This window comes from Eschscholzia californica, unplaced genomic scaffold (genome assembly GCF_041429995.1).
Source record: "Eschscholzia californica isolate CP2 unplaced genomic scaffold, dmEscCali1.0.p SCAF_6, whole genome shotgun sequence".
Lineage (NCBI taxonomy): Eukaryota > Viridiplantae > Streptophyta > Magnoliopsida > Ranunculales > Papaveraceae > Eschscholzia > Eschscholzia californica.
The window spans coordinates 21,790,251-21,817,542 of NW_028238483.1; the positions used below are offsets into that span (position 1 = coordinate 21,790,251).

General features: G+C 37.4%; 2 protein-coding genes across 3 annotated transcripts; one reads left to right on the forward strand and one right to left on the reverse strand.

Annotated features, from left to right (window-relative positions):
* Positions 1–610: 610 nt before the first annotated feature.
* On the reverse strand, positions 611–17,639 carry LOC147532455 (Thioredoxin superfamily protein). Of its 2 annotated transcripts, XM_086648927.1 has the most exons (8): positions 3,846–3,879; positions 3,147–3,738; positions 2,492–2,538; positions 2,286–2,400; positions 1,590–1,634; positions 1,441–1,500; positions 1,243–1,338; positions 611–905 (listed from the first exon to the last, which is right to left on the reverse strand). In XM_086648927.1, the coding sequence occupies exons 2-8, from the start codon at positions 3,456–3,458 to the stop codon at positions 780–782; spliced, it is 801 nt and encodes a 266-aa protein (XP_086505053.1). In that variant the 5' UTR covers positions 3,459–3,738; positions 3,846–3,879; the 3' UTR covers positions 611–779. The 2 variants fall into 2 exon arrangements, with proteins under 2 accessions (XP_086505053.1, XP_086505054.1); XM_086648928.1 differs by lacking the exons at positions 3,147–3,738; positions 3,846–3,879 and adding an exon at positions 17,267–17,639.
* Positions 17,640–20,448: 2,809 nt separating this feature from the next.
* LOC147532456 (uncharacterized) lies at positions 20,449–21,504 on the forward strand. The gene is made up of 2 exons (XM_086649953.1): positions 20,449–20,785; positions 20,948–21,504. The coding sequence occupies exons 1-2, from the start codon at positions 20,449–20,451 to the stop codon at positions 21,502–21,504; spliced, it is 894 nt and encodes a 297-aa protein (XP_086506079.1).
* Positions 21,505–27,292: the final 5,788 nt, after the last annotated feature.

Consider the following 27,292-nt stretch of genomic DNA (forward strand, 5'->3'; position numbering starts at 1 on the left):
TTCCCCACAAGGCCACAATGGCATGAAGAACTTCATTTTTCACTTTTACTTTATATAATTTCCATTTTAACTATCTAGTCATTTTCAATTTTCTCTTTTTGTCTTTTTTATTTTCATTTAACTGTCTAGTCATTTTAGGGGACAGATAGAGAATAGAATGTTTTTGTGAATAAATAGCAATAGATATATACTGGATTTAGAAGAAGAATGTTAGAAAAGGTTGTACCCACTCATTGGGCCTGGAGGAGGGGAAAGTTTCATGGGCCTTGAGAGGGGAAAGTTTCAAGGGTCTGGAGGAGAGGAAAGTTTCATGAGCCTTGACAGGGGAAAGTTTCATGGGCCTGGAGAGGGAAAATTTTAAACGCACTCACCAATTTTGTTACATACACTCACATCAAAGGTATTTCTTTGTTCAAGTCAAAAGGAGAAGTAAGTGCATATAACAAAAATGCATGGGACTAGTGCTTCCCATGAACCTATCTCCAGCTCTGAATCCGAGTAACAAAATTTTGATGGGGGGTCTAAAAAACGCCATCGTCTTGGTTAAAAGCGACCATTTTCTTCACACTATCCTTAAATTTCCTTGGAGGGTGGTGGGAGGCTTTTAACATTAGTAGAAAGCACCTTTATTTTCTTATATTCTTGTATAATATGCCCATTTGGTAATATAATTATGTCATGGATTTCATATACACATCCATACAAACTTTATGTAAATACAACGCCTATAAGCATTAAGCACTTATCGACATGAAAGACCATTTTTCTGTTGAAGTATGCTAACTACTAGCAACTGGAACTGAGCAACATAAGTTGAGGATATCCTCCAAAGGAGCGTGATCGCCTGTTCCTTCATCTTTTCTTGCATATATTAACTGCTTCCCTTTGAAAACAAAGATCCCTCCCTGAGACAAAAAAAAAACTTGGTTAATGTAGGCCAATAATGGTTATTTTAATGCTTTAATTACGATGGTAAGTAAAATAACAAATGGAAATAGATATACTCAGATAAATAATGCAGCGACAAAATTACGGCTCAAACCGGTGCTCTTCGTCAATCACATAAAACTCCCTAAATGTCTCGTGAGGTTGAAATTTTTTCTGTAAGTTTACCAGTACATGATAGAACTTCGATACGTGCAACCACAGCTACTTGCACATAAAGTTCCTCACAAGTACAAGGAAGCAGTAGGAAAACAGAAAGCGAAAAAGAAAAGCGGGGAGAGAAGATAATGATAATACCTGTTGTAAGACACTACTCCGATCGTCAGGAGTGGCTTCAATGGTGTAGTTCTTGACAGCTTTCTGTAGTGTCTCAAATCTTGAAAATACTTTGGCCTGTAAAATTGAAAGTATCTGTTTTTATTTTATCCCCTAAAGAGCAAGACTTGAATGTAGCAATTATATTCCATATTCATAATTAGCAGGAAAAGCAATTACACTGGCTGGGTTGAAGAACGTGCGACCGAAACCATAATATAACCCTAAAACATCATACGCCTGAACCAGGAACGACGAAAAAAAGTATCAGATCATGAATAACATTATTATTTAGAGAATTATAATGGGTAAAGATGGATAAGTGTTACCTTGCGATCAGGATCTGCGTAAAGGGAATCTAATGGAAATGGTAACTGCCACATAAGATAAGAGGATATACTAAGTTCAATATACAAGAAATAGTGTCATGCAAATGCAAATTATTGGAAATCGAGTATACACGATTTCTCTGGGAAAGTTGATATCTTAGAACGTAAGATGACACAAGTTCTACACTTTTGCTCTTAAGGTTGAGAAATTTGATTACTAATCTTAAAACTACAAAAGATTCACACTTCCTGGCCAAATTCATGTTAATCCACCAGAAATTAGTTCATTTAATTGCCCTTAAAGAGCCCATACGAAACAACATGCAACCTGGATGCCATGAACATCTGTGAATATTCTTGGAATACCCAATAGGACCCTGGATTTGAATTTGATAGCCTTCATTTTTACGGAAATAAGTAAATCCTATTGTTTTAGGTAAAATTGTTTTATGGGAGTGTGAACCTATGAACTTAAAATTGTTATAAAAACTGTGGGTTTTTAATACATTTCCGTAGGATATCTGCTTCCCCAAAAGAGTCGCTTTACAGGGAACTAGTGGAAAACAAATATAGTTCCCCGGAAATCCGGAATATATTTACTTGCTAGCTCAATCTTAAATGGTCTTTCTTTATGAAACACAAGATTTATCAGGTAAGTTCTATTAAGACAGAATCAACAATAGGAAGGCAGAATACCTTCTCGGCGAGAATGCGTGCTTTCTCAGCTGTACCAACACCAACAGCAATTAGTTTAACCCCGGAAGAATCAAATCTAGATTTTGACTCTTTGAGTGTTGAAGCAAGCTCCCAGCTGAAATTTTTTCAAATTATAAATGGGTCAGAATTCAGAAAGCTATATTCAATAGAGGGAAAATTATACAAGTCTAGAACGCCAAGCTTACCAGCAAGGGCACCCAAAGTGCCTCAATAGTGCAACCACAGCAATTCCCTGAAAAAGAGAAAAAAAATACATCAATACGATGTGATAAGTAGTTAAGCACGATAACTGCCGAATTAATATTGGCCTAAAAGCCCGACGAAATTAAATGGCCTAAAGCCCGACGAACTAAATGGCCTAAAGCCCACTAAAACTACTTTACTTGTACCCAAGTTCAATATTGCACTTCCATGGGATCGAACCGGGGACTCCACATATCAGAGGTGGTGTTTGTTTTTTCACATTGTTTGAACTTGATTCGTCTGAATCTGAATTTTCCCATTCAATCGGACCAAAATCAATCTAACTCATCAAGCAGGTAAGATATCACAAGTCAGACAAAAACAAACATTTCAAACTTGAGTCAATTCAGACCTCGAGTCAGATGTCAGACCTAACTTACAAAAAACAAACACTACCAAATAACCAAAGTGAAGGTTTCTAGTGAAGAAATAAAGAACCCATCTACTGAAATTAAATTTGAAGTAAGATCATATCTGGAAAAGTGTCTGAATGGAAAAACTACTAATCAAATTACTCAAAACAAAACAAAAATTCTTCTAATCCAACGAAATTATAATCTTTAGGTATTAATCGATGAAACCCAAATAAGAAATTACCTCTTCTTGATCCCATAGATCCTTAAACATGATAGATTCACCAGTTGCAGTAAAAATGTTAACATCCCCAAGAATCTCAGCGATGTTCTCACTAAAACCAGTTGGAGAAGTAGCAGAAGAAGAAACTTTTGTGGTAAGAGAAAATCTCCGTTCTTTGGTTGAAAATTTCTTCGAATCAATACAGTAGGATTGATAAGGGGTTAAAAGAGTAGGAGAAATGGAGGGAAATTTAGAGATTGGTGAAGAAGAGAGAGAAAAGGGTTTCCGAAAAGATAGGGCTTGTGAAGAAACAAAAACGGACATGGCTTCCATTAATCTGACTAAAACGAGCTCACTGACTTGAACGAAGAAAAAGTTAGGCAACCACTAACAGAGAGATGGAACTTTGTAGAGAGAGAAAGGTCCAGCAATGCCCCATCTTTGTGTGGACGGAGGGTCCGGCTAAAGGCACCCGAGAAAATGCTATTTGTGCCGCCCGGCCCCTCCGCCTGCCGCTCTATTCTTTTCTTCTTCGTGTCTTCTTCTTCTTCTCCTTCTTTGTAGCATCATCAATCATCACGCCAAGGAACCACCATAGGACATCGCTAAAGATCTGAAATATAAAGTCCAAAATTAGAAATTTTAATTCATCAAACCTATAACACAAATCATATTTAGATCTAATATTGAACGATCAAATTAAGTTAGAAGTTGCCATACTTGTTTAGCACCAAAATCAAGATAATTTTCTTGAAGTGAGGGCAAGATTGATAGTAACTCAGAAGTTCTCTCTTGAAAATAACCTCTGGTCTCGGACGGGTTTCAGACCGGTTTGGGAATGGTGTCAGATTGGTGTCATACTAGTGTGAGCCCTTTCTTTGGCTTTGGAATGGGTCGATTTGTGTCTTTTATCTCCTGATGCCCATAGGTGTCAAAGAAGATTGACTAAGGTCAATCGGCTCGCTCGGTTGCGAATAGCATGTCGAATGCTTTTAGTCGGGCCCTTAATGGGAACATTCTTTCAGTTTCACAATAAACAATGGATACTGTGAGCCACAAACTGCAACTGTGGACCATAAAGATTAAAGACATACACCTAATTTTTAGTTACTTATTTTTCTACTGTATTTAGATGTTCCTTCCTACACCAAAGAAAGACTATCTTATCATTTCTCTTAGAGTCATTTAAATTGTTTCTTGTTATAAATGAATGATTGTCACCTCTTCTCTTTCTCAGCTGATAAAGTGTGCCACCATTGCCAATCTTCATCCTCTTTACTTGTTGTTGGTGTTGATAAAGTGTGCCACTAGAGATGAGTGTGTAACAAGAACTCTATAATCTTATGTGACACTCTAAATTTTAGAGTTTGAGTGTCTCATTGGAGATGCTCTTATTGGTTACACAATAAGCACAAAGGACCCCGTATTAACAAGTCGTTCCAACCAAGATTTCTAGGAAAATCCAAATAGATCATATACTTCATTTGAAGTTATCCTTCTAATGTTTATCACTTCTTGTAAATCTCTATAATAATGTACATAAATTTCTAATGAATAAACCAATTATTCTCCAACTATGTCATTATAGAACTCGGTTTTCTAGTTGTATAAGAGTCATCACTTTTTTTTAAGTGATTCTAATGGCTCCTTCTCATGATCTGATTTCTCATGTCCCTATACAATCGAACTCTTTTGGTCTGTATGATGCACACCATTCAAATTCTCCCAACACAAAACTTATCACCCTATTCTTTTTGTCACAGATAACTATGCCTCATGGTCAAGCAAAATGAAATTGACTCTGCGAGTCAAAGATAAATACGGTTTCATAATCTTAGTTTATTGAAACCGTATTCTCTAAATGAGTTGCATTCATGGGAAATATGCAATGGCTTAGTCACTAGTTGGATTATCAGCTGTGTATTACCTGAATATGGTCGAGTATTTGTAGGTGGATAATACAATTGATGTTTAAGACGATCTACATGATCGTTATTTTCAGATTAATGCTCCTAAGTTTTTCAATTTAAGCGAGTGCTGGGTATGTTAGTATCTCGATTGTTTATCTCTAATTTACATCCTTAGTCATTTGTCTCGAGGGAGCTAATTGATTTTCTAAGTAAAACCTATAAACGTGAAGAAGTTAATAATTTTGATAAGTTAGACTGGACATTGTGTAGAAATCGGATTTGTTTTTTGCCATTTTGGGCAACCAAACATTGTCCCAATCAGGATCAAGATGTATCATTGGATTCGTCTCGTCGAGCTCTTGAGTTTAGACATAAAGTTTGTCAAAAACCGATTTCATATGAATGTTATCATTGATTTACTTGGGGAATATATAAGGATAACTAAAACGTGTAGTTTGATTATTAGTATCGTATTGGATAAATAAGGAAAGTTTTACATCCTTATATAGACTTTGTCCACATACTAATAATAGATTTTTTTGGAACGATGGGTTGCTTTGTTCAGGAATCACTTTGTCTGCTGGTGATCTAACCACTTTGACAGCTTATTCAGACTCAGATTGGGCTGGCTGCCCTGACTCGAGAAAGTCGACAGGAGGTTACTGTATTTTCTTAGGGACAAGTCTCATCTCATGGAGCTTGAAGAAACAAGCCACAATGGCTAAATCTTCTACAGAGGCGGAATATAAATCATTATCAAACACAACAACAGAGTTAGTTTGGTTATCATACCTCATGGATGAACTGCGACTACCACTCACTCGTCCTTTTCATCTCTTCTGTGACAACATAAGTGCTAAATACTTAGCCTCAAACCCTATATTTCATGCGCGAACAAAGCACATCGAAGTAGACTTCCATTATGTTCGAGATTTAGTCTCAAATGGTTCGGTTTTGGTAAATCACATCTCCACAACAGATCAACTTGCAGACATCTTCACAAAGGGTTTACCAGAAGATCTATTTCAGAAATTTCGAGCCAAACTGATGATGTTTCGTTCCTCTTCATCATCGGTTTGAGGGGGGCTGTGGAATCTTGGGTTTCGGCTGAAAGAGGTGAAGAAGAGATTAAGGCAAATTTGATGAGAAAGAGGTTTTTATATGGTCAGCGAAAGTCTGGTCTGGTCTAAGCTTGACCGTCAACAAGTCTGGTCTGGTCCAAGCTTTCAGTCAACCAGGTCAACATCAACAACATCTGACTAAGTCAATAACTCTTGACTTGACTTCTAAAGGCACCTGCATAAGAAATCAAGATTGGCAGTTAGGAAAACAGTTTTAGTTGTTAATTTTCTGTTAATTAGTTTTCTGTTTTTGTTAGTTACAAAACTGTTTTCTTCTCTACTCTATAAAAGAGAAATGTAAAACTAAATCAAAGATTATTGAAATAAAATAGAGAAGAGAGAAGTTTCTTACATGGTATCAGTTAGGTGAAAAACGATCCATAGCAAGGGTTTTCTTCTCTCCATCTCAAGAACATTCAGTCCAAATCTCGCAAAATGAGACAACTCATGATCAAAATTCAGTTAAAATAGATCAAAATCAGACAACAAAGATCAAAATCAAGCAAAAATAATCAACAAGTTGTAAGTGATTAGAAGCACTTACTGTTTTTTCAGACATATTTTCCAGCTTTCTCCTGGTTCTTTACTCATCTCTTCATTCCAAATCATGGCATCTTCTATTCAAGGTAATCTTCCTCCAATCTCCTCTGTTACTAGTTTTATCACAGAGAAGCTAGATGATAGTAATTTCTTAATGTGGAAGGACCAAGTAGAGACTCTACTTGGTACATATGATCTGTTAGGGTTTGTCAATGGTACTATAGAAGAACCACCTCAACTTAGAATCTTTCATGGTGTAGAACAAGTTAACCCAGACTTTCAAGTATGGAGATCAAAAGAGAGTTTTGTTAGGTCTTATCTCAAGAGTACTCTATCAAAATCTGTCTATTTTGATACTTATGGTCTAAAAACAGCAAAAGAAATTTGGGATTACCTTGATATTACTAACAATGAGGGCCTAGAATCAAAAAAAGATCAACTTAGAAGGAAATTACAAACAATTAAGAAGGGAAGTGCCACAATTGCTGAATATCTAAGAGAATTGAAACTTATAGCTGATTCTCTTATTTCTGTACATGACAAAATCAGTGAGTCTGAACTTGTCAGAATAGCTATTCATGGCCTAAGTTCAGAATATGACCAGTTTATAATTGCTATAAGGGCTAACAATGAACAGTTGACATTAGCCCACTTAAAGTCTAGGTTAATTCAGCATGAACAATGGTTACTTCAAAAAGAAACAGATCAAGAGGCTTACTATGTTAAAAGACTTCAACCAAGACAACATCAAAGATATTATAGTAAACCTTCTCCAACCTATTACAAAAACCAAGCTTACAACAAGAGAGATGGGTCTCCTTCAAAAGGAAATTCTTCCACAAACAATCAATTGAAAGGTCAAAAGGCTGAAGATTTTGACTTCTCTTCAGTCCCATGTGGTCTATGTAAGAGGTGGGGTCACACACCTAATGTTTGCTATTTCAGATACAAACCAAATAGGAATTATCCTACTTATCACACTGAATCAAATTGTCCACAAGATGATATTGATAAAGTTCATCAAGATGGAAATGCAGATACAGAATCTTATCCTTATGAAGAAGAGGGAATGCTAGAATGCAATAATGCTGTTCTATTTCCTTATGAAAGCAGTGATGACTATGATGAGTTTCAAGAATGTCATACTGCCACTGTTATAACAGATGCAAGTGATGAAATATACTATGATTGTCTCTCAGACCAGGAACAATGCTTTGTCTCTACAGATGCATTTACTTCATCAAATAAAGATAAGTCCTGGCTAGCTGTTACAGGTGCCAGCAGCCATATGACCCACAGTGAAGAAAATCTTACTTTGATTCAACCTTATACTGGGTCTGATGCAGTTACGGTGGGCAGTGGAAAGTTTCTGCCTATTTCAAGCACTGGTATGTCTAAACTTTCTACCTCAAATCATGAATTTGAGTTAAGCAAAATCTTATGTGTACCACATCTTAAAAGGAATTTGCTATCTATTTCTAAATTCACAAATGATAATTCATGCTCAGTGGAATTTCTTCCATGGGGTTACAATATAAAGGATATTCACTCCAACAAAATCCTAGCAGAAGGGCCTGTCAAGAACAACTTATACCCTATTGAGGTACACCATGCTATATTACAACATAGGTTAAACCATGCTTACTTATCTCAGACAGCATCTACTTATGATATATGGCATGCAAGATTGGGTCATACAAATAGTGCTGTGTGATGAGACATGAAAATATCTCATCTGAATCTCTTAACTTGGGCTACTTAGTCCATTTCGAGCCGTTACTCTCAGGAATTCTTTGTTTCTCTTACGCAGGTGTCTTCTAAGGAGTTTGGTGCGAAAAACGGGAGAAAGACGCATTTGAGGGCATTTTGGTCATTTGGAGATTGGAGTATTTTGGAAATTTTGATACTCGGATGAGAAGTGGAGTCTAAGACGAACCCAATGGCGAAAACGAGAGTCAAAACGGAGTCCGAACGAGCAATATAGAGCAAGTCAATTTTGGTGTCAAAATCATTTGACCAAATCAGCTAAAAACACGTGGCAGACAATCCAACGGGCATGATAAATATTTCGGTACACTGTCGGTCAGGTTTGGGAACAGTTGTTGGACTGCCGAAGGCTCAGCTTGCGTGGATGCGGGTGCACGATACTTCAGTAGGTCTCGGTCAAGCCAACTGAATCCAAGGGCTGATAAATACCCTCTCAAATCCCGTGGATCTATGCTGATGTCGCAGCCTCTTCATTTAGCCCGCGATGTACTCAATCTACTCCTTAGGCCAGCAAATCAGGTCCGGATTGGGTAGTTATTATCTTTCCATCTTTCTCTCATCTCAATCCTACCTATTATATACTACAACCGAGAAGGAAAGAGGATGAGAAGAGATTTTTCCATTGAGATTCATGGAGAGAAATCATGGAAAGAATAATCAACACAGAGAGAAGGAATTGGTCGGTTGTTGCATTGCTTTAGAGGGAGAAAGAGATATTTCTTTCTCTTTAAAACAGAAAGAAGAAAGTGGGGTTCAATTGATTTTATTGAGAGAGGAGGTTTTATCCTCAAATATATGGAAAATCAAATCCTAAAGAGACAGAGCTCTGGGTTAATGATAGAAGACAGGAGAGAGAAGATATTATTCTAAAGTTTAAGAGAAACAGAGTATAAAAGGAGATGTTGGATATATTTGTTGGAAATTAAAAGAGTTTAATTTCCGAATGATAAAGGAAATTATAACTTGCACAAACAAAGAAGAATAAAGAAGATATTTAACTTGAATTGAATACTTGACTTTGATTTGATTTGATTTTTTTTGATGAAAATAAACTACAAAGACTGGTCTATTTATAGACCCAAATTCTACCCACTAACTAAGACCACTAGTAACATGATTCCACTAATTCATACATTAACCCACTAACTAGTACATTAACCCCACTAATTAGTACATTAATCCCACTGAAATTAACTCTCTAATTACTTAACTACTAACACTAATCCACCTCATCTCACACTAATTTAATGAATAAATAAATAAATACCTTTTGAGTTTATAATTTTAACACTCTCCCTTAAACTCAAACATTAACACCCATCATAATCTTCGACTTGAAAAATCAATGGACCTTCAATGACTTAATAAAAAATATTAGTCATTTAATCTTCAATTTAAAAACTTCATATCAATCTGGCTTTTCATCATACCCTTTCACAACTAATTTGTCTACTTCATCGTCTGGTTTGTACTTGATTTTGAATGACCATTTCAATCCAATTGACTTCTTTTCTGCAGGAAAAGAATTTAGCTCCCAAGTATCACTTTTTTCAATTGGATAAATTTCGTCGTCCATAGCAGAAACACACCCCACATTTTTTACTGCTTCTTTAACAGTGATAGGTTTGGTGTGATTACAATCTGCAAAAGATACACTTGAAAAATCTTCGTTAGACCCATTATTATCATTGCTTACAACGTAGTCATCAAACCTTGACAAAACTTGAATGTAAGTTGAACTGGGACATAATTCTGGATTTGAGTTTTCATGAATATTCGGAGAAATAGGTGGAATCTCAATTACTTGAGATTCTGAAGCTACTGTCTCATCATCAATATCAATTTTTATTTGATGATCTTCTTTAACAAGACAGTCCCAAACTGCATCTTCATCACTTTCTACCGAATAATCATCTAAATCTTCATCCGAATTTTCATCTAAATCTTCATTTATTCTGCAAGCTAATAAAAGAATTTCTCCCTCTTCTACATCATCTTCAGCAAAGTTAGCATGCTCTGAGTATTTTTTGGAAACTCTACATTCTGACTTATAATGACCAAATTTTTTACAACGAAAACATCTAACTTTAGATTTGTCATACCTTCCAAATTTTCTTGGTTCTTTACCATGGCTCTCTTCACCATTAGAACCACCTTTTTCAAGCAGAGTCACTTTGCTTTGAAAAGCTTGTTCAATAGACCCTGCAGCAGCTCTCTGGTTCATCCTATGTTCATGAGAACATAATGAACTCATCAAACCTTCAACTGACATAGTTGAGAGGTCTTTTCCTTCCTCAATTGCAGCAACAACATAGTCAAAACGACCTGTTAATGATCTCATGATTTTCTCAATAACACGAAGATCAGTTAAATGTTCACCATTAACCCGCAATTGATTAACAATAGATTGAACTCTAGAAAAATAATCAGAAATATTTTCAGAGTTAATCATATTAAGAGATTCAAATTCACCTCGTAAAGTCTGCAACCTTACATTTTTTACCTTCTCATCACCCTTGTAGGATCTTTGCAACAAGCCCCACACTTCTTTAGCTGTTTCAGCTCTTGAGATTTTCTCGAAGACAATCTCATCAACAGCTTGATAGAGAAAGAACAATGCCTTCTTATCCTTCTTTCTGTTCTCTCTCAAACTATCTTTTTGGACCTGAGAGAGAGCTTCATGTGCTGCCTGATCAACTGGCTCTACATACCCAAATTCGACAACCTCCCAAATTTCCTGGAAGCCAAATAATGCTTTCATTTGGATACACCATTGATCAAAATTTTTCCCACAAAATCGCGGAAGCTGAGGTTGGATTGATCCATTCATTTTGTAATTCGGTTAGTAATCACAAAATAATTCTAGCTCGGATACCAAATGTTGGAAATAAAAAAATTTTAATTTCCGAATGATAAAGGAAATTATAACTTGCACAAACAAAGTTAGATGTTTTCGTTGTAAAAAATTAGGTCATTATAAGTCAGAATGTAAAGTTTCCAAAAAATACTCAGAGCATGCTAACTTTGCTGAAGATGATGTAGAAGAGGGAGAAATTCTTTTTTTTTTTTTTTTTTTTTTTTAACTTGAATTGAATACTTGACTTTGATTTGATTTGATTTTTTTTGATGAAAATAAACTACAAAGACTGGTCTATTTATAGACCCAAATTCTACCCACTAACTAAGACCACTAGTAACATGATTCCACTAATTCATACATTAACCCACTAACTAGTACATTAACCCCGCTAATTAGTACATTAATCCCACTAAAATTAACTCTCTAATTACTTAACTACTAACACTAATCCACCTCATCTCACACTAATTTAATGAATAAATAAATAAATACCTTTTGAGTTTATAATTTTAACAATATTGAAGGGAAGATTGAGGCTTTAACAGAGAAGGAAAGAGATTTTTAGAGAGAGAGAAGGTTCGGCTGCAGCTGGGCTTTTGGTTTTGTATAAGACAGAAAGAGAAGAGAGCTAATGACATCTCGGTTTTGGAGGGACAGAGGACAACAACATCTCAATCTCTTCTTCTCTTGAGCTTCATTGATATAATTTTTAGAGGAGAGAAAGAGTTATAGAGAGAGAGAAAAAGAGCTCGGTTAAGGAGCCATCATCATCTCACTCATTTTCTTTTGCATTTTTCTTTTCTGTTTTTGTTATCTCCTTCTTTGTGTGAGAGAGAGAGAGATTACAATACAGTAGAGAGAGAGATTACAGTAGAGAGAGAGAGGTTGTATAGAGAGAGAAAAGATTTAAAAGAAACAAAGTTTCAATCTTCTTCTTCTTTAATTCGTATCAACTTGGTTATGTTAATTGTCTTATTTACTGTTGCTATTAAGAGTTATAGAAAGAGTGAGAAGAGAAAGATAAAAACAGAAATTTAGAGAGAGAGAGAAAGAAAATTGGAGAAGGTGAGAAAATAGTTTTCCCACAGGGAATCCATTTCCGGGAAGACGAGAAAATCGTTTTCCCTTAGGGTGCGTTTGGCAGAATTCTGGGAAAACAGAAGGAAATCATTTCCCTAAGGCCCCGTTTGGTTTGGAAAAAGCGAAAAAGTTGAGTTTTCTTCCATTCTCTTTTATTCTTTATGTCTATTTCAATATCGTATTATGATTAACTAATTCTCTATCTAGGGTTGATGATGAAACCAAATATTCGATCTTTTATAACATATTTTGAATTGATTCATTCTCTGACTGTGCTTTAATATTTAAGTTCTTTTGTCAAATCAATTTTCTTTTCACCGTCTATGCTTTTAGATTTGATGCATCGTGCTTAGGTTAAATCATTTGACGGTGCATACTTATTAATTAATAGATTGTAGTTTAGAGATTTATTTTTCAAAATGAGACAATTACACTTTTATGAGTAAAAATACCGATTTTATCGAAAACATCTCCCGGAATCAGGATAGTTCATTATCCGAAATTCTGAGTTATAAAAAGAGAGAAAGTTAGTCAGTTAATTTAGTGTGTTTGAAAGTGAGTTATATGGTGGATTCCAAAACCCTGGGCTCTCTCCCCCATTTGAGTTCATCTTTTTATTTGTTTTAATATTTTATATATTTTATTTTAAAACCAAAATCAAAATCAAAACATTTCTTATTACTTCCTGGTTTTAGAATAAATTTCACTTAGTCTCTGAGGAACGAACCGGTCTTACCAGAATTATCACTTAACGCCCGTATACTTGCGGGTGGTGACCTATTTAGGAAACATGGTCCTTAGTTCCCTATAACAGCAACATGAATGTTCTTGGATGCAAATGGGTGTTCAAATTGAAACAAAAGAGTGATGGCACAATTGAGAGATATAAAGCTAGACTTGTTGCCAAAGGGTTTCATCAACAGGAAGGAGTTGATTATGATGAAACTTTTAGCCCAGTTGTTAAGGCAAACACTATAAGAATGGTTCTGACTATAGCAATCACAAAAGCATGACATATTAAACAGCTTGATGTATCAAATGCCTTTTTACATGGGGTATTAGATGAAGATGTATATATGGTTCAACCCCCTGGTTTTATAAAACCAGGCACAGATAAACTGGTTTGTCATCTTCACAAGGCTCTTTATGGTCTCAAGCAGGCACCAAGGGCCTGGTTTAACAAATTTGCTACCTTTCTTCTATCATATGGGTTTCAGAAGAGTAAATCAGATCACTCTATGTTTGTTTATCATCAGCAAGCTTCCACAATGATATTACATCTATATGTGGATGATATCATTCTAACAGGCAACTGATGTGACACGAAAATGTCACATTTAAGGAGCCTAACATAGATTAATTAGTCCTTTTCGAGTGTTATCAATAACATTTTATGTGTTTTTCTTGTTTAGGTACCATATTTGGAATAAAAAACTTAATTCGGATAAAGGGAGCGAATTATCACTATCATTTCATGTACCCAAAACGAGAGAAAAAGACTTCAAACAAATCAAATGAGAAGAGGAATCAAAGACGAGTCCAACGGTGAAAACGGAAGTCCATTCCGAGTTCGGACGGGGAAGTTGTGAAAGAAAGAAGTCGAGGTTCGGTCTTAAAACAAAGATTCTATGGAGGCACCCCCCTTGATTTCCAAGTGAAGATTAAAGCCTAAGTCTAAAACCCAAGAGCCTAGATATAAAGGAATAAAACCCAAGCCCAAAGAAGATGAAAGAAGGAAGAGATTTTGGAGGCACCCAATGGACTCAAGTTTGAGTCAAAGTCAAGGTTGACTAAGTCTAGGGTTTGAGTCAAATACACTATTCATCTTCTTCCTGATTCATCATAGAAGAGAGGGAGAATACAAAACTTTTGGGGGTAGAGAGAAAAAAAGATTGGTGGCTAGGGTTTGAGTTCATCAAAGTTCTTGAGTTTTTAGAGCTTGAAGGTTTTGAGAGAGTTGAAAGAGAGAAGAAGGAGGGGTGCCGACCAACTTGGCCGGCACCATAGAGAGCACGGGCAAGCAAAATCGCGGCATCAACAAGCACGGTTGGAGCAGCCATTAGAGCACGGGTCGCGACAGCATCAAGCACGGGTCGCGGCAGCATTAAGCACGAAACAGAAGCCCCATCAACAATCGAGCAGCAGCTGCTGCAAATCGTGAGCAGCTGCTGCTGCGATTCGGATCTGCACGGGAGCTGCTCGAGTTCCACCAACGTGCACGGGACAAGAGCCTTCAAGTACGGGACGCGGCTACTTGCTCGGACGTGCATGTGCCGACTCGGAATAGTCACATTTGCTCGGATCTAGGGTTTGACCGGAAATGTCTCAAACTTTGATCGAATTTTTCTAGACTTTCCGACAACTTTCTTGATTCGAAACCATAGGGGTTTTACTCCCCATGTCTTGATCTATCTTCCCATGTAGTTTGATTTGATTTTGGGTAAGAAATCTCTAGAGAGAGAAAGCTTGATGAAGCTTTAATGGAGTTTGGGTGAAAAATGGAGAAGATGATGGTGGTCGCTATGGGGAAATCTGATTTTTTCTCGGGGACACCCAAAGTTCACTATTAAAGGGAAATCCAGAAAATTGCTACGGGGAGATCGACTACACTTAGAGACTCAATATTCTCGACGAACCTAGCCTCGAACCACATCGAAAAAGGGGGATTTCTCATTACCTTCTTTTCATTTATTACTTATTCACCATGTTAGCTAAATCAAGTATGTCGATTATATGAGATGAAATGTGATGAATTTGTGATTATGTTTAATGTGATTTGATGTTTTGATTATAAATTGATGTTCATTTATTTCGATTATCGTTTCGATCGTATTTTCATGTGTCTTGTCAAACACTTCGCATAGTTAATAGACGAAACGAAGTATTCGATATCGATCGTAGTCTAAGTCATAATTTCATGTGTCTTGTCATGCACTTCACATAGTTAGGCGACTAGACGACACTTTCGATGACTCGGGATTAACCGAATTAGGCGTTTGTTTGACTAAGTATGATCTCCGGATATACGTAGTACTTAGAAACATCTACTTTAGGAGTCGAACATCGATTATACTTCGACACATTAGATTGGATCATACGTAGTCGTAGGTTTATCATTATGGATTCCCGGACTTCGACACCTCTCTCGCTTATTTGTTGCCCGAATCGAGTCTTACCGTCTCCCGACTCTTGTTCCTCCGACACTTCTCTCGAATCTCTCTCGCCCATTTTACTTTGATTGTTTAGTGTAGTTTTGATTGTTTTCTTCTTTATTGCTTATTCATCAAAAACCTCCCACTTTTATCTTGTTTCTTTCCTTTTTAGTCTAAGTTAGCTAGTGATACCTAGGCCGGCGAACGAGACTCCTTCGTTATCCGAATCACCTTCCTATCCTTGGATCGACTCCGGCTTTGCCGGATTACTACTTGATACCTCCGCTTGGGTGTGTAACCTTTTCGGGTGCATCAGCAACTCAGTTTCAAATATTTCAATCCTCATCAAAGACTTAAGCAACAATTTCAAGATGAAGGACTTAGGTCCATTATCTTACTTTCTGGGTATAGAAGTCACTTATCATCATGGTAAGATTTTACTTACTCAGAATAAATATACATTGCAACTATTACAGAGATCAAATCTATTAGATTCAAAGCCATCAAAGTTACCTGTTTCCAGTGGCAAAAGAGTTTCACTCACAAAAGGAGATGAACTCTCAAATCCAACAGAATATAGGAGTCTTGTTGGAGCTCTTCAATATCTTACTCTTACTCGACCAGATGTATCATTTGCCGTCAATTATACAACCCAATTCATGCATAAACCGACAACAGTTCATTTAGTAGTGGTTAAAAAGATACTCAGATATCTTAAAGGTTCAATGGGTTCAGGAATCACTCTGTCTGCTGGTGATCTAACCACTTTGGCAGCTTATTCAGACTCAGATTGGGCTGGCTGCCCTGACTCGAGAAAGTCGACAGGAGGTTACTGTATTTTCTTAGAGAGAAGTCTCATCTCATGGAGCTCGAAGAAACAAGCCACAATGGCTAAATCTTCTACAGAGGCGGAATATAAATCATTATCAAACACAGCAACAGAGTTAGTTTGGTTATCATACCTCATGGATGAACTGCGACTACCACTCACTCGTCCTTTTCATCTCTTCTGTGACAACATAAGTGCTAAATACTTAGCCTCAAACCCTATATTTCATGCGCGAACAAAACACATCGAAGTAGACTTCCATTATGTTCGAGATTTAGTCTCAAATGGTTCGGTTTTGGTAAATCACATCTCCACAACAGATCAACTTGCAGACATCTTCACAAACGGTTTACCAGAAGATCTATTTCAGAAATTTCGAGCCAAACTGATGATGTTTCGTTCCTCTTCATCATCGGTTTGAGGGGGGCTGTGGAATCTAGGGTTTCGGCTGAAAGAGGTGAAGAAGAGATTAGGGCAAATGTGATGAGAAAGGGGTTTTTATATGGTCAGCGAAAGTCTAGTCTGGTCTAAGCTTGATCGTCAACAAGTCTGGTCTGGTCCAAGCTTCCAGTCAACCAGGTCAACATCAACAACATCTGACTAAGTCAATAACTCTTGACTTGACTTCTAAAGGCACCTGCATAAGAAATCAAGATTGGCAGTTAGGAAAACAATTTTAGTTGTTAATTTTCTGTTAATTAGTTTTCTGTTTTTGTTAGTTACAAAACTGTTTTCTTCTCTACTCTATAAAAGAGAAATGTAAAACTAAATCAAAGATTATTGAAATAAAATAGAGAAGCGAGAAGTTTCTTACACCAACAAATTTATAATCTTTATGTATTAATCAATGAACAAAATACAGAAACCCAAATAAGAAATTACCTCTTCTTGATCCCATAGATCCTTAAACATGACAGATTCACCAGTTGCAGTAAAAATGTTAACATCCCCAAGAATCTCAGCGATGTTCTCACTAAAACCAGTCGGAGAAGTAGCAGAAGAAGAAACTTTTGTGGTAAGAGAAAACCTCCCTTCTTTGGTTGACAATTTTTTCGAATCAATAGAGTAGGATTGATAGGGAGTTAAAAGAGTGGGAGAAATGAAGGGAAATTTAGAGATTGGTGAAGAAGAGAGAGAAAAGGGTTTCCAAAAAGATAGGGCTTGTGAAGAAACAAAAACGGACATGGCTTCCATTAATCTGGACTAAAATGAGCTCACTGACTTGAAGGAAGAAAAAGTCCAGCAATGCCCCATCTTTGTGTGAACGTTTTAGCTCCACTATTTAACTCCGGCTAAAGGCACCCGAAAAAAATGCTATTTGCGCCGACCGGGCCCCTCCGCCTGCCGCTCTATTCTTTTCTTCTTCGTTTCTTCTTCTTCTCCTTCTTTTTAGCATCATCTTCCTCCTTTTCATCTTCCTCTTTCACCTTCCTCGGCGGCGCATTCACTGCAATCCCCCCCCCCCACAAACCTCTTTCTGTCTCGTAATTACTTCAGGAGTGCAATCTTCTCTCTCGGGAAACAGCATCATCACTAGATCCGTCGAAAAGTTCATAATCACTTTTGAGCCTCCCTAGTTATTTGCATCAGCATTCAAAGTGCCAGTTGAGAAACTCGATCGGCGAGATAGCGGATCCACTCAAAGATCCACAACTACCTATTTCCCGAGGACAACAGTAACGAGGATTGGGTGCATTTCCTCTCGGAGTTAAGAAAGAAGGGCAGGTTTAAACGTCTCGGACACTCAACCGTCAAGTCCCTGCGCATATCCATCAAGGTATTTCACATTTACTCTCTCTCTCTCTCCCTCTCTCTCTCTCTCTCTCTCTCTCTCGTTCCTTTCTCTTTCTTCTTCTAGTTTCTCTTCATCTTCTCCTTGCTGCATGGTCTTATTTTTGTCTTTTCTCCCCATTTCTCTCTCTAGAATGTGGGCAGTCGTCACCGGAGCTCGAGAGTAGGCTGCTCTGGTGGTGACATCCCCCCAATCCCCTTGCATGCACTATAATCATGGTTTATTGGAGTTTCCTGGTTATCGTCCTTAGTGGTTTGTCCGGCTCCTCCTCCCTTCTCTTATTAAATCACCACCAGTCAAGCTTCAGTACATCCTCTCCTCACTCTACCACTTTCCCTTTTCTCTTCATCCTATCAATATCAATGGCCTCTCAATCCACTCTTACCTCTCGTGGTCGCCTTTCCATTCGTTTTAACAAACCCTCAATCATACCAGAACTACAACCTATTTCTCAAGGTTTTGTTGCCAGATGGTGCAATCCTTATGAGGCCTCCCTCAATTTCATCAAGAGTCTTCTGTATCCACAATCTCGTTTCTTTAGAGACTGCGATTATGCCCTAACCCAAGGTCCTATTAATACGTTTCTGATTAAACCCAAAAGCCTCTTCGTCCTTAATGCTCTCAACTTCGGGACGCCCTGGATTCTTCGGGGTTTGCTGCTGGTCCTTAAACAGGTTGAGTTTCCACTTACAGAGGGCTCAGATGACTTATTCTATGAGCCTTTATGGTGTACTTTATATCGGATTCCGCAGTCGATACAGAACAAAGTTGATCTTGATGCCCTATTTGAAAGTATGGGTAAGATTATCCAAATCCGTCCTCGTAACCTAGGGTGTGTAAACAATCCTGTCATTCGAATTCAGTTCTTATATGATGTTCGATCACCACTGCTGGCTGTCATCAATCCTATCTTTAATGATACGATTTCGGAGATCAAGATAAGTTACAAGAAATTTCCAGGGGCGATCTGCCAACACTGTAGAATTGTTGAACATCCTCTGAATCGTTGTCCCTCTCCACTTCAATACTATTTCTCGGGTGATGATGAGCAGTCCGACTCCGATCCAATGGACGATACTATGGACGATACAATCATCGTGTCCCCTGATCTAGTAGAACCCATTCTTCTTGCCCCACCTCCATCTCCTGTTCATCACCCCACTCCTCCCCACCTTCTTTTCAACCCAACTGGTAAACGTAACCATGATCAAGTAAGTCACCATTCCATTAGTTCATCAGAGTACTCAGAGGAGGATAACCAGATTCAAGCCATGTTCTCAGATAACCAGGAAACTCAGACTCTACTTGAGGAGTCGATGATCTTGTCTCGTAGTCTGAACATTCTAGTGCAAGGGGAAGAAGGGGATGGTGTAAACCCACCAGTTCAGAATACCTAGCTCCATCTTTTTTGTGGTTTTGTGTTGCAAGTTTAGTTTTTTTTTGTTTTGTTTTGTGCTGTTTACTTTGTTTAGTTCTTGTTCTTGGATAGAGTTGCTGTTTGTTCCTTCCTGGTACCAGCAGCCATAGAGCTTGCCTTTGATCCTTATTGAATCAGAGGCTTGCTGCAGTCTACTCTCAGGGTCGACTTAGACTCTTGTTAGGTTGCTTCCCTTTTGGCCCTTTGGCAGCTAGTACCAGTCTGATAGTTGCATCTTAATGGTTATATTTTGTGTGATATATTTATGATTATCTAGTTGTTATGTTAATGTTCTAGTTATTATGTTAATGTTAATTTAGTTTTCTTGTTATTGCTTTTTCGTTTTTTTTATTCCTAGCAGTTTCTTCTCTCTTTTTACTTTTTCCTGGTTTGTGGTTCTGCTTCTGTTTCCTCTTTTGTTCTTTGTTCTCTTGGTGGGGTGCCTTTAGTTATTTCATGGATCAACCAAAACCAGACTTGTCCATCTTAGCCTGGAATATTCGTGGTTGCGGGCAATACTTGAATCGTAAGCATCTTTATAGGTTAATTAAGACCCACAGACCTGACTTTATCTTTCTCTCAGAGACCAAAAGCACCACTAATCACCTTAATAAAGTTCTTAAATTTCATGCCAATTATAATCTTGTAGTGGTGGAGCCAAAAAATAAAGCGGGTGGTCTGGTTCTTTACTGGACCAATGATTATGAGGTCAATACCGTATATGTTGATGATCATATGATTCACACCAGATGTACCCACAACGATAATGGTAACAGTTTCGTGCTTACGGGCTTCTATGGCAGTCCTTATCGGAATAACCGAATGACCCCATGGGTTACCCTTAGTAATCAAAAAATGGAGTCCACGGTCCCATGGGTGGTCATTGGTGATCTCAACACCATTTTGCATCCTTCGGAAAAGGAGGGAGGTAGAAACGAGATTTCTAGCCAGGTCACTAAGATCAATCAGAGGATTAATAACCTAGGCCTTAGGGATGCGGGTTATAAGGGCACCACCTTTACTTGGACCAATCGGCAATTTAAAGGCACTCTCATTAAAGAGAGGTTAGACCGAGCCCTCACGAATCATTCCTGGCTTACGGACTTTCCCTCTTCTCTGGTTACCCATCTGCCGGGAGTTGGTTCGGATCATATTCCTATTCTTCTGACTACCTCGGCTTCTGCTAATCTCGGTAAGCATCCTTTCAAATTCATTAGGACGTGGATGTCCCATCCGGATTGTGGGAACTTTATCAGAGATCATTGGCCTCCCAATCACTAGTCTATCCAACCTAAACTGAACCATTTAGCGATTAATCTGGCTAGGTGGACTAAACAAGTGTTTGGTCACCTAGATACCCGGATTCGTGCTCTTACTGAGGCTCTTCAGCAAGCTGATAGCTGTGAGAATGTTCATGATTTAACTCTTCAATTAGAAGAAGCCTATAATCAGCTTGAGAGCCTTTGGAAAGAGAAATCTAGGAATGACAATATCCATCTGGGTGATGAAAACACCAAATTTTTCCATGCTAAAGCTATTATTCGGAATCGGAAGAACCGCATTACGGCTATTAAGGACAATAATGGTAATTGGGTTCAGGAGGCATTAGATATTGCTAACATCTTCTCTACCAATCTTTGTAACATTTCCACTACTTCGGATTCGATTGTCTCTGATGAATTACTGGATCTCTTCATAGAACAAATTACCGACTCTACTAATCTTGCCCTTACTTGCGTTCCTCCGGATCAGGAAATTTATGCTTCCATCATGTCGCTTAAAGCTGATTCGGCCCCGGGGCCTGATGGTTTTCCACCTCTTTTCTATCAAACTAATTGGGATACTGTGAAAGCAGATATCATCAAGCTAGTTTCGGATTTTTTATTCATAATCATCTCCCTGAGTAGGTAAATCATACTCATATCTGTCTCATCCCTAAAACCAAAACCCCTCAGACCACGGCTGACTATCGTCCCATTAGTCTTATGAATACAACCTATAAAATCATCACCAAGATTATGGCTAATCGCTTTAAACTTGTGCTTCCTGATATCATTTCGCCTTTTCAAGCTGCCTATGTTCCCGGGAGGCAGATAACTGATAACATCATCATCAGCCAAGAAGTGGTCCATTCCTTTAAACTCATCAAAGGATCGAAGAGTTATTTTGCGCTTAAGCTGGATATGTCGAAAGCTTTCGATCGAATTGAATGGAATTTTTTAGAAACCATAATGCGACGGATGGGATTCAACTCCAATTGGATTAGCCTCATTCACACCTGCATTTCTACCTCGACTATGGCAGTTCTTATCAATGGTCGTCCTGGCCCTACTTTTAATGTAAGTAGGGGAATAAGGCAAGGCGATCCTCTCTCTCTTTTCCTGTTTACTCTTGCCATGAAAGGTCTCAGTCGTCTTCTTGAAACCAATGGTAATGCCATACCTTTTCAAGGTTTTCCTATCCCCAAAACCAATATTACTATTAAGCATCTTCTTTTCGCTGATGACTGTATCATTTTTGGTCAGAACTCCCTTGTTAATATCACTTCACTTCAGCATATTTTGGATACCTTCTGTTTAGCTTCGGGACAGATGATCAACTTCACCAAGTCTACTATTTTCTTTTCGAAAAACACCCATCCTAAATTCAAACGTATGATCATTCGTAACTTTAAGGTCCACCAATCCTCCAATCTGGACAAATACCTCGGAACTCATCTCTTCATAGGAGCTAATAAAAGGAAGTTGTTTTCTTCCCTCACTACCCAGATTCAAAATAAACTTTTCAAATGGCAGACTTTTCTCCTCTCTCCAGCTGGCCGTGCTATTGTTATCAATACGATAGCTGCGGCTGTTCCCCGATACCAAATGCAATGCTTTGCCATTCCTAAGGGTATAAGTAATCGCATTGAGGTTCTTCAAAGAACTTTCTGGTGGGGAAAATCTAAATCGATTCATACTATTAACTGGTCTACAATTTGTCTTCCAAAAAGAGGCCTTGGATTTCGTTTTCCAGTTCTTGATAACCAAGCCTTTTTGAGAAAGTTAGTTTGGCGTCTTCTCAAAGATCATGGTTCTCCTTGGGCTAATATTCTTAAGGCTAAATACTTCACCAAAGATCATAAACCTATAAGGGCTAAGAACCACCACTCGTGGTTCTGGAAATCCATCTCCAAACAAGTTGACAAAGTTACCAAATTAACCTTTTGGGATATTAATAAAGTACCAACATTAACATATGGTATGATTATTGGATCCCTAATCATCCTCCTCCCATATGTAACATCACTAATAGTAACCTTACAAAGGTCTTCCAACTTATTATTAATAACCATTGGAATACGAATATAATTAACCAGTGCTTTGATAGTGATATATGTAATTCTATTTTGAGCATAAACCTACATGATCAGATGGAAGATATTGCACGATGGTCGCTTACCAAATCAGGTAAATTCACCATTAAATTCATGTATTATTATTTACGTACTGAACATTATGACTATGATATCAAGGAATGGAACTTCATTTGGAATTTGCCTATTCAACCAAAAATCAAACTATTCCTTTGGAAATGTTGTACGAACAGCTTACCAGTACGAGGTAAAATTGGGCAGTTTATTGGTCATAACTTTGACTGTGTTTTTTGTCGGGAACCAGAAACAATGATACATGTACTCTTACATTGTGATTTGGCTACTGTGGTATGGTTTCATTTTAATATTATTTCTGGCAACATTACTAATCTTCTTGACTGGATTACTTCATGGAAAGATATTGATGAGCAGATTTGCGGTCTTTTCGCAAATATACTATGGCAGATATGGAGAGCGAGGTGTGATAAATGCTTCTCTAATACGAAGGTTCTTCCCATGATGATTATAGATCAAGTCCATAGCACACCGAAACTTCTCAAGAACCCTTTACCATCTCAACCACATGAAAGGAATATCCTATGGTCTACTCCGAAAGCTCCGTACATCAAGATTAATGTAGATGCCACTTTTATGGACGGGAAGGAATTTGCTGGAATTGGTTGTGTTATGTACAATGACCAAGCCAATTTTCTCGCGGCCTCGGCATGTAATTATAGAGGCCAAAATGCAGAAGAATGTGAATGTTGGGCAATTGTCAAAGCTCTTCAATGGTCGACATCAAAGAATATTGCCTATCTTCATATTGAAAGTGATAATAGTAATATCGTTCAAACTCTCAACAGGGATCAGGCAGATATTGGTTGGCAAGCAGGCAAGCTCATTGACAAAGTTCGTCAGCTCGAAGGAAATTTCATCAAAGTTATATACTCTCACATCAACAGGGAAGGAAACGCTAAAGATGATCATTTAGCTAAATGGAGTCGCATGAATTTGGGAACATGGATTTGGCTGGCTCTATCAGATCTTCCAGAATCTTTACTTTCAACTTTTAATTAGGTTCTCTTGTCTGTTTCTTTGGTTGTTTTTCTTCTCAACAAAAAAAAAAAAAAATCAATCATCACGCCAAGGAACCACTATAGGACACTGCTAAAGATCTGGAATATAAAGTCCAAAATTAGTAATTTTAATTCATCAAACCTATAACACAAATCATATTTAGATCTAATATTGAACGATCAAATTAAGTTAGACGTTGCCATACTTGTTTAGCACCAAAATCAAGATAATTTTCTTGAAGTGAAGTGAGGGCAAGATCGATAGTAACTCGAAGTTCTCTCTTGAAAATACCCTCTAGTCTCGGACGGGTCTTTGGGACTGGTGTCAGATTGGTGTCTTTTATCTCTTGATGCCCATAGGTGTCAAAGAAGATTGACTAAGGTCAATCTCCTCGCTCGGTTGCGAATAGCATGTTGAATGCTTTTAGTCGGGCCCTTAATTGGAACATTCTTTCAGTTTCATAATAAACAATGGATACTGTGAGCCAAAAACTGCAACTGTGGACCATAAAGATTAAAGACATACACCTAATTTTTAGTTACTTATTTTTCTACTATATTTAGATGTTCCTTCCTACACCAAAGAAAGACTATCTTATCATTTCTCTTAGAGTCATTTAAATTGATTCTTATTATAAATGAATGATTGTCACCTCTTCTCTTTCTCAGCTGATAAAGTGTGCCACCATTACCAATCTTCATCCTCTTTACTTGTTGTTGGTGTTGATAAAGTGTGCCATTAGATATGGGTGTGTAACAAGAACTCTATAATTTTATGTGACACTCTAAATTTTAGAGTTTGAGTGTCTCATTAGAGATGCTCTTATTTTTTTATTTTTTTTATTTTTTTATTTTATTTTTTTGTTGAGACTGAGATAGAGATGCTCTTATTGGTTACACAATAAGCACAAAGGACCCCTTATTAACAAGTCGTTCCAACCAGGATTTCTAGGAAAATCCAAATAGATCATATACTTCATTTGTAGTTATCCTTCTAATGTTTATCACTTCTTGTAAATCTCTATAATAATGTACATAAATTTCTAATGAATAAACCAATTATTCTCCAACTATGTCATTATAGAACTCGGTTTTCTAGTTGTATAAGAGTCATCACTTTTTTTAGGTGATTCTAATGGCTCCTTCTCATGATCTGATTTCTCATGTCCCTATACAATCGAACTCTTTTGGTCTGTATGATTTACACCATTCAAATTCTCCCAACACAAAACTTATCACCCTATTCTTTTTGTCAGAGATAACTATGCCTCATGGTCAAGCAAAATGAAATTGACTCTGCGAGTCAAAGATAAATACGATTTCATAATCTTAGTTTATTGAAACTGTATTCTCTAAATGAGTTGCATTCATGGGAAATATGCAATGGCTTAGTCACTAGTTGGATTATCAGCTGTGTATTACCTGAATATGGTCGAGTATTTGTAGGTGGATAATACAATTGATGTTTAAGACCGATCTACATGATCGTTATTTTCAGATTAATGCTCCTAAGTTTTTCAATTTAAGCGAGTGATGGGTATGTTAGTATCTCGATTGTTTATCTCTAATTTACATCCTTAGTCATTTGTCTCGAGGGAGCTAATTGACTTTCTAAGTAAAACCTACAAACGTGAAGAAGTTAATAATTTTGATAAGTTAGACTAGAGATTGTGTAGAAATTGGATCTGCTTTTTGCCATTTTGGGCAACCAAACATTGTCCCAATCAGGATTAAGATGTATCATTGGATTCGTCTCGTCGAGCTCTTGAATTTAGACATAAAGTTTGTCAAAAACCGATTTCATATGAATGTTATCATTGATTTACTTAGGGAATATATAAGGATAACTACAATGTGTAGTTTGATTATTAGTATTGTATTGGATAAATAAAGAAAGTTTTACATCCTTATATAGACTTTGTCCACATACTAATAATAGATTTTTTTGGAACGATGGGCTGCTTTGCGTGGTTTGGGTGTGCAAACCACACAACGCACGTGGCGTGGGCATATAGGGCGCTTTGGAAGCGCCCACACGCATTTTGCACATGCGCATCGTCGCTATGAGCGATTGGAGCCATTCGTTTTTAAGAGTAGAGATTTGATCCGACGATGGAGATGTAATCAACGGATTTGATAGATCCGTTGGGGATCTAACGGCAGACGTTCCTGGCACTGGATCTAGATAGATCCGTTGAGATCTGATGGTCGAAACTAAACCTGAAACCCAACATTCAAGTGTGACTGTTGGAAACATCCATTCGTATATAGGCACCCATATGCAGTGTTGCAAATACCCCTATAAATACCATGAGAATTCAACAAACAAATACATCAATTTTGAACATTTCCTGAGCATTCATTTTCAAGCATTAGAGTTTAAGGACCATTGTTCAGATGTTCGTATTGCTTACAAAGTTCGCCAGACTATCATAACTAAGAGGTATCATCTTTAACTTGATAGGTGATCCGTTTTATCCTGAGAGACATACACCATTACTGTTGGTACTAATATACAGGGTGTATATTGTCTTAAGGAAAAAGATACCCTCGACTCGGATATTTGTTACATTTTCATTTTAATAATCATTGTTTTCACCATTTTTAGTTAGTTTAGAGAAGATAGCTATTTCTCTGATTTATCAGATCGAAAGAAAACTAAGTGGTTGTACTCTGTTTTGTTTAAATAGAAAGATATAAGAACTATTATCTTAAAAGAGACCCAGGAAAACAACACATTGTAGTTGGTACAGTCAAAGAGCCATGAGGACGAAATTAATTCAATTGCCCTCTGAAAATGTGGATCTAAACATAGGAAAAATTGATGATGTCCAAACATGAATTTTAGGCTATCACTCGGGTAATAGGGATTCAATAAAACAAATAGTGAATTTTTCTTCGTGATTCTGGGGACAGAACCTGCAAAAAATTCAGAAATTTCTCTGATGCTCAAGCCAGTAATTTGTTTTTGCAGTTAAAGAATTGAATTCAAAGTTTGAATTTAGAAGTTGAACCTTGCATGAAGGATTATGGCGATTGACGAAATTTTTTACCTCGGTTGACTAACTATGATGATTGACCGAGATGATGCGGTATCGAATCACCGACTTGGATGAAATCATGCTTTGACGATCGTAAAAATGATAAGTTTCCTTGTTTGCGCATGCTTCGTATTTGATAGATCTTTTTGCCGATTTTGTAGATCGCATATAAAAAGTTGGCGTTCTGACGTGATTCAACATTTCATGTTACTTTGATCCGTTGATTT